Source organism: Physeter macrocephalus, chromosome 4, assembly GCF_002837175.3.
Source record: "Physeter macrocephalus isolate SW-GA chromosome 4, ASM283717v5, whole genome shotgun sequence".
NCBI lineage: Eukaryota > Metazoa > Chordata > Mammalia > Artiodactyla > Physeteridae > Physeter > Physeter macrocephalus.
This window is the reverse complement of record NC_041217.1, coordinates 83,618,701-83,626,948: the sequence shown is the minus strand read 5'-3', so window position 1 is coordinate 83,626,948 and position 8,248 is coordinate 83,618,701. Positions and strand designations below refer to the sequence as shown.

The 8,248-nt window shown below is 45.2% G+C and overlaps 1 protein-coding gene across 1 annotated transcript; it reads left to right on the top strand.

Annotated features, from left to right (window-relative positions):
• The first annotated feature begins 124 nt into the window (after positions 1-124).
• On the top strand, positions 125-7,435 carry DCLRE1B (DNA cross-link repair 1B). Its single transcript, XM_007108802.4, has 4 exons — positions 125-602; positions 1,220-1,385; positions 1,873-2,055; positions 4,414-7,435. Exons 1-4 carry the CDS (start codon positions 414-416, stop codon positions 5,493-5,495), a joined length of 1,620 nt encoding a protein of 539 aa, XP_007108864.1. The 5' UTR covers positions 125-413; the 3' UTR covers positions 5,496-7,435.
• The last annotated feature ends 813 nt before the right edge of the window (positions 7,436-8,248 follow it).

The window sequence follows — 8,248 nt, the reverse complement described above, 5'->3', positions numbered from 1 at the left end:
CCCGACCTGAGGGTGCCCTTCCCCCAACCTCTCACCTCCCGGCGCCGCCGCGCGGCTACCTCTGGCAGAGCGGCGGCGGGCAATCGGAAATCGGCTACTTCCGCCTGTCTCTGCCCAGCAGCGCGCGCTTCGAGACCAGGGCCTCGGCCCCTGGTCCCGCGCGCCGGGGGGGAGTGGCTCTCATTTGGGCGCCTTCTGTGGTTTGCGATTCCACCCCCAGACTCCCACACCACGGTCACTTCCTTCTTTCTGCCCAGTCTAGTCACTCATTCCCCCACTGAGCTGGCTTTCCTTACGGTCTCTGGCCCTGTTCTTGCCCCAGCATGACTTTTTTCAGGGCGCCGTTGTAGGAGCCTCCCGCAGGAGCTCTGTTCCCATGAAGATCCCACTGGTGACTCTCCAACCCCGCCACCATGAACGGGGTCTTGATCCCTCAAACACCCATCGCTGTGGACTTTTGGAGCCTGCGCCGGGCTGGCTCCGCCCGGCTCTTCTTCTTATCCCACATGCACTCGGACCACACCGTGGGTCTCTCTAGCACCTGGACCCGGCCCCTCTACTGCTCCCCAATCACCGCTTACCTCTTGCACCGTCACCGACAGGTATGGGGGGCTGGAGTCGGTTTTCGAGAGTTGGTCCCGGCAGCTGGGTGGGGACTTCCGATCTGTCACAGCCTTGGAGTCATAGAGTTGGGGCCAGGAAGACTGATTTTTACGAAAGCGAGAATCCAGAATGCATCTTTAGCCCAGAATAGGAGTGTGATTTCCAACTGGCCGGCTTGGGATGTTTCAGTGATAAATTGGGGAGGACTTTTAGTCCAGCAAAGGAAATTGTTCCTACCTCTTCACATAAGCTAGGCCAGTGTTTCCCAAACTTGCCTCATCATAAGAATCCACCCAATGTGCTGAGTAAAATACAGATTTTCCAGCGCCTCCCTTCTCCCCCATCTGATTCAGTAGACAGCTAGCGCAGGTCGTGGAAATCTGGTTGGAATTTTTAACAGGTGCCCCCCACAAAAGGGTTATTATGATTTGGAAATTTTGAGAATCGCTGACTAGACTTGTTTTCTGGACTCTTAATTTAAACTTGTATGAAGGGTGAGGTAGAGGGTGGGAAGAGGAAGGGAGGATTGTTTGGGAATCCCCATCACAGCTTCTGATCCAGGGAGGTATCAGGGAGGGGAGTCTGTGTTCCCTGGGATGACCAACTGTTTTCTCAGGTGTCTAAGCAGTGGATCCGAGCCCTGGAGGTTGGTGAGAGCCATGTCCTGCCTCTAGATGAAGTTGGGCGAGAGACCATGACTGTAACCCTCATCGATGCCAATCACTGCCCTGGCTCTGTCATGTTTCTCTTTGAAGGATACTTTGGAACCATCCTCTACACAGGTGGGCTTCCAGAGGGGTCCTTTCCACTTTCCCAGCCTAGACACTACTTTTTTTGTGTGGGGGGGCCAAGCCCCGTGGTTTGCGGGATCTTAGTTCCCCAACCAGGGCGGAACCTGCCCCCTCGGCAGTGAAAGCGCGGGGTCCTAACCACTGGACCGCCAGGGAATTCCCAACACTACTTTTCTTGAGCATCTTTGACTCATAATAGAAGTCTGGAGACCTCTTAGCTTCATGCCACATGAGCACAGTGACCTTTTCTCAACTGATTTCCCACTCTTTAAGGGTACGAACTTTGCAAAGAATCATGAAGAAACAGGAGCACAATGGAGACGTTTCCACAAAGAAGCTGTACTACATTCATCATTGCTAGACTCTAGTTTTTTCCAACAGGCCAGTAGGCAAATGCCCATTGTTGTTGGAATTGGGAGAGGCTTGTCTTCTATACTTTTGTCTCTGACTGTCTGCCTCCCATATATTCTTCTTCCAGGTGATTTTCGGTATACACCGTCCATGCTGAAGGAGCCAGCCCTGAGACTGGGGAAACAGATTCATACCTTATACCTAGACAACACCAATTGCAACCCAGCCCTGGTTCTTCCTTCCCAAGAAGAAGCTGCCCGCCAGATTGTTGAGCTCATTCGAAAGCACCCACAACATAACATAAAGATTGGTGAGGGCTTTCCTTTCCTTTTTTCCTCACTCATGGAGCTAGTGAATCTAGGTTCTTTGTAGTGTCTCACATCTTTCAGGTCTTTGTGCAGATGTCCTTTTCTCCATGAAATCTACCCTGACCTTTTTATTTAAAATTACAATCTTCCCACCATCTGTACTCCCACATTCCCAACTCCTGATCCCCTAAACCATTTCAACTTTTTCGTCTTTTCATAGCACTCATCAACTTCCCATATACCCCATATGTTTTAATATACTTTTGCTTATTGTTGATTGTCTATCTCCACTTTCCCTGCCACACACACACACATATTCCTTGAGGGTGTGGATGGAGGTGGGAAGAAGTCTTATGTGTTTGTGGAACAGAGAAGCAGCAGTATGACAGGTGCACAGTGGTTGAGGAGGCTGGAAAGGCTGGAGGGGCTGAAGTGCCTGTAAGCCATTTTGAACTTGATCCTAAATTCAACCATTGCTCTTAGGATAAAAAGCTACTGAAGGGTTTTAAGTAGGAGAGGGACACTATTGCCCTTATCACCTTACAGTGTATTCCATAATTTACGTATTTATTGTATTTAGTTTTTATTATCTGTCTCCCTGTGCTAGAATGTAAATTTCACAATAGACAGGCTCTTTGTTTCACTTATGGATATATCCCAGATGCCTAGGTTAATGCCTGATAGAGGCATTCGGTAAATATTTGTTAGCAAGTGAATGAAGTTTATCAGAATGTAGATATTCAGGTGAGTGTTGTTCTTGCAGTTAGATACATTGAAAACCCAGCTGTCTGTTTGTTCTAGTGACTCCACAACAGTACAAAACGTTTTGGGCTTCTTGGAATTGCCTTTTGGGATAGTTTATGAAAATCCATTTTTATTTTTAAAAATGTAATAGATTTAGTTCCAAATGATTTTTTGATTGTTTCCAAAATTGTAGTAAATCCACAAAAGGAAAAAAATTTACCACCATGATGAACATTTTAAAAGGATATGCCCCAGCTCTGAAAGGAGTTTCAAAATAGGTTTAAACAAAGGCATTGAAAAAAAAAATTATATACCTTCCAGAGTGACTACCAAATTGATGGAGAGATATTCCCTCTCAGGATTGCTTGACTACTCATGAAGAAATATCAGTCCTAACTATTCTTGGAGTTTTCAATGCAGAGTTTTCCCAGAGAAGCACAGCTGGCTAGTAGGGTACTGTAGTGGGGCTTGATTAATTTTGTAGATATACAATAATCCCCTCCTGTGTGCCAAGTATTCTGATAGGTATATAGTGAGAATAGAAAAAAAATGAATAAAATATGAGGGCTTACAGTCTAGTAGTAAAGGGCCTAGAAGAGGTAAAATAAAAGGTGGGAAGATAGGGAGAGAGAAAAGAAAATCAGCTACTTTTGTGCCCAAAGAGTGAGATTTTGAACCATGATGAGGACTAAGGTGGATATAAAGGAAATATAGATTCTTTAAAGGAGTTCACAGTCTGGTTGTAGACTTGAAATACACCTTCAGAAAAGGTCTGAGAACAACTACTTAAACATCATCTCCCGTATCTGTTACCATAACCATTACCCAAATTCAGGCCTCCATTTCTTTCTCTATACGTACTATTTGGGCCTTCTAACTGGTACTTCTGCTTTCAGTATATTCTCATGCAGGTCTTTGAATAATACTGCTGCCACTTTTTTTTCTAAAGCCCTGCTCTGATCCTATGAATCCTGTAATTAGAATTAGCCATTTTCCTGCTTGCAACTCCTTAATGACTCACCTTCACTTACAGAATTAAATCCAAGCTCCCTAGCAGTATATACAAAACCCCCTATTATATGGCCCTTGCTCACCTCTCTAGTGTCATTTCTTACCAGTTTCTTTGTACCTTAGTAACACTGAAATGACCTCTCTTAAAATGTTCTCTACCATCCCCTTCCCTTGCCAGATTAACTTGCACCCATCATTTAGGACTTATCTAAGTTGTCATTTTCAGGAAGCTATCCCTAACTCTTATCAACTGGTAGATGTTTTTCTGTGCCCTCATAATACTGTGTGCATGTCTGTAGCATGCATTGTTTCTGGGTCCCCAAATAGATTACACTCCTTGAGGACTGAGATTTTTGTTTGTTTTCATGGTGCCTAACACCTGATAGATGTTTTCCTTTGTTGAACTGAATGAATGAGTGGATTCTGTGCTAAACTTCTCCCTACCCCATCTTCCATATACCTCAGCTCAAATGTCACCTCCTTCCCGATAGACAGTCAGGGGGTAGTCCCATTAATTTTGTGTATTTCTATTAAACATTTGGTTGACTTATTAGCTTCATCCTCTTCCTTCTCTTACTTTCCCCAATCCCTTGAACATTATTCAGGACTCTATAGCCTGGGAAAAGAGTCACTGCTGGAGCAGCTGGCCCTGGAGTTTCAGACCTGGGTGGTATTGAGTCCTCGGCGCCTGGAGTTGGTGCAGCTGCTGGGCCTGGCAGATGTGTTCACAGTGGAGGAGAAGGCAGGCCGCATCCACGCCGTGGACCACATGGAGATCTGCCATTCCGCTATGCTGCGTTGGAACCAGACCCACCCTACCATTGCTATCCTCCCCACCAGCCGGAAAATCTACCGTTCCCACCCCGATATCCACATCATCCCTTACTCTGACCATTCCTCCTACCCTGAGCTCCGTGCCTTTGTCGAAGCACTGAGGCCTTGCCAGGTGGTGCCCATTGTCAGGCGACAACCCTGTAGGGACTACTTTCAGGACAGCCTGAGCCCCAGGCTCTCTGTGCCTCTGATTCCAGACTCTGTACAGCAATACATGAGTTCCTCCTCTAGAAATCCAAGTTTTCTCTGGCTGTTGTTAGAAAGGAAGCTGAAGAGACTGAGAACCCAGGGTGTTGTGTTTGAATCCCTTGAGGAAAATGCTGATCACTCTCAAGCTGACAGGGACTCGAAGAAGACCAAGAATGAGAACCTTTCTGGGGAGCTTGAGAAGCAGCCCTCCCACCATCCTTTGAAGATCAAGAAGCAGTCATTCCCGGACGTCTGCAACAAAGAATGGGAGGGGGCAGTCCCTTCCTCCAAGTCCCAGAAGATGGTGACTGTATTGACTGCCCCCTCGGGTTTTTCAGTACACTTAGGGTCTACAGATAAAGAATTTCCCTCTCTGGAAACTGGGGAGGGAATCGGTGTAGGGCCCTACTTGGTACCCAGGGGAGACAATGCGGGCTCAGCAGCCACCGGGAACCAGGGAGCTTGGATGGGCCAGGATTCTCTCCAGTCTCCCAGCAGCAAGGCTGCCCCTCTACTGGCTCCTGAGTACAGGGGCCTGGCACTCAAATACCTTCTGACTCCAGTGAACTTTCTCCAGGCAGGGTTCTCTTCCAGGGGCTTTGACCAGCAAGTGGAAAAATACCATCAACTCTTGCTCAGGTACAGACAGGAGAGTACAGAATGACAACCTTGTTTGATGCAACACTGCACTTTTTAAAAAAAAATTCATCAAGAGTTGTTTATTTTCAAAGTTAGCGCTCTTTGTATTTCTACCACTAACAAATGGCAGTGCGACATCAACACTGCACTTTTGAAGATAGTGGCTGATGGCTTATTTGGGGCCTTACTTTTCTGTGGTACATGCCCACCCTGTAACAAGACTTCTCAAAGCGTGTTCATTGGAATCCTAGTGCCTATGGAATCCTTAGTTCTGTAATTGACTTGTGTTTAAGAAACACTTTACATTATAAACCCTTTACAGTATATGTGAGCACATTAAATGTTCTGGGAAGTCGTGCAGTAATTTAATCTGTTTAACTTTGTTTAACCCAGTATTTCTCCAAACTTTTTTTTTTTTGGCTGTGTGGCATGCGGGATCTTAGTTCCCTGATCAGGGATCGAACCCGCACCCCCTGCAGTGGAAGCAGAGTCCTGACCACTCTCCAGACTTTTTGAACATGCAGTCCTCTTGTGTGGCTGCAGAAAGAGATAAAAAGTCTGATCAAAAAGGACCAGTTTATTCCCACTGTTTTGTGTGTCATGTGTCATTCCCCATGTCCCCTTCTGTCTCTTCCTATATAAAAGTCCCTAGGTAGTTCTGTTTTTTAATTTAGGAACTGTGGTGCAGGAAGATAAAGTGACCCAGGCAGCATGTTCCAATCCTGAAGGTCACTGATTTGCTGTGACCCCATCCAAGTCACTTCCTGTCTCTGCCTCTGGGAGGGAACAGGAAGTGATGAAGATCCTTGAAAAACTGGAGAAAATTTCCACCTCTGCCTCCGTGAGAGTTTGCAGTTAGTGTCCCTGAGGACCTACCTGGAAGAGAGCCAGCTGGGGGACTGGGCACCCCTCACCAAGGCAGTATCTGGAACCCAGCCAAACATTAGGCTTAGGGTAAGATGGGCCTCCCAGGTGCCTAGAGGCCCTATTTGGCTGAAATAAGGTTACAAAAGATCAAATGTGCTGCCAGATAGTCCTGATTGTTCACACAACTGGGATATTTGCTGCCCCCCTCCACCCAGTATCCCCCCGTTCCATCCTTGGGTTGAGTAGGGAGCTGGAGGACATAGCCTGTTTGTTTCAGTAACCAGGGCAGAGACCAAGGAGCCAGCTGGTGGAAGGGGTGAGGGTGTGCAGTTCTGCCCTGACCTTCTGCTCACAGCCTGACAAAATGCCAAACCAATAAGCAGGACAGCAGATACCACAGTCACAGAGGGCACAGGCATGTGGAGCTGGGCACACGGACAAAAACTGTTTCACAATGGAGCTTCAAGCCTTCACAATGAAGAAGCCTCTGATTCTTGTCCAGGGGGCTGGAAATTGTCTACTTCTGGAGGAAGATATGAAGAGTTTAGAAAGCGAAATAAGGCCTTTCTCTTGGGCAAGCTGTATACAGCTCTGTTTTGTCTGTGACCTTCACTGTAAGCCTCCCATGGGCCCACTAGGAGCCATAGCAGGTGAGGCATGTGGGGTAGCAGGGGACATGGGCACTGTCCTGGGCTTGAATCCAGGGTACCTGGGCAAATAGAGGTATCAGGCTTCCATAGCAGAGCCTCAGTTTCTCATCTGTGAACCAGGGACTGAGGTACCTACCTCTCCTGATTGCTTTGGAGGTTGGAGAATTGGTAAAATTCCTAGCTCAGTGCCTATCACATGATGGATAATTCAAATATTGGTTCTCTCAGCCTCTGGTTCTTTAAAAAAAAATTATTCTCTATATAAAATAAACTTTGGAAGTCATGCAAAAATATAAAGAAGAAAAAATCAATTCCTCCATGTAGATCAATTGTTTTCTTCTAGTCTTTTTCTGTGCATGTAAATATATTAAATATATAATTGTTTTCCAAATTGGGGTAATACTGTATATAGTTTTATATCCTGCATTTTACTTTCTTAATATCTTAAGCATTTTCTCGTATCATTAAATATTATTCAAAATGTCATTTTAATAGTTGTATAATACCCTATCATATGGGTATACCTTAATTAAAACTATTTCTGTTTTATTCAACATTTTGTGTGCTCTTTTTTTCACAATTATACATATTACAGTGGACATTCTTATGCACATATCATGGCATTTGTGTTTATTTTCTTGGAGTAAATTACTGGAAATGGGATAACAGTTTTAAGTTTTTAAAATTTATTTTATTGAAGTATAGTTGATTTCCAATGTTGTGTTAATCTCTACTGTACAGCAGAGCGATTCCATCATACATATATATACATTCTTTTCCATATTCTTTTCCATTATGGTTGAATATAGTTCCCTGTGCTATATAGTAGGACCTGTTTATCCATTCTCTGTATAATAGTTTGCATCTGCTAATCCCAACAGTCTTGAGTTCTTGATACAAATGGTGCCCAGTGCCCTCCAGAAAGGTTTCCTTACTATCCTTTCTGCAGAAGAGGATAGCATTAAAATACCTTGAAGACTCATTAAGTTCAAATGGTGTCATTAGAATGGTACGTGTCAACATGTGGAAAATCATCTTGTGTGCTACGTTAATATTTACTAAGCTGTGTGGGCAAGGCTTAGCCTGACTTCATCTAGGAGCCTCGAGCTGTCTCACTTCCGTGCTACTCGAAGGTGGCTGGGAGAGATAAGGTAGTCTTCAGTACAAGGGCCCCCAGATGGGAATTATCTTCTAGCAACAAGGAAACCTGTCAACTCTTGGCACGTGCTGTGTCACAGGTATTCCTATAGAATACCTTCCA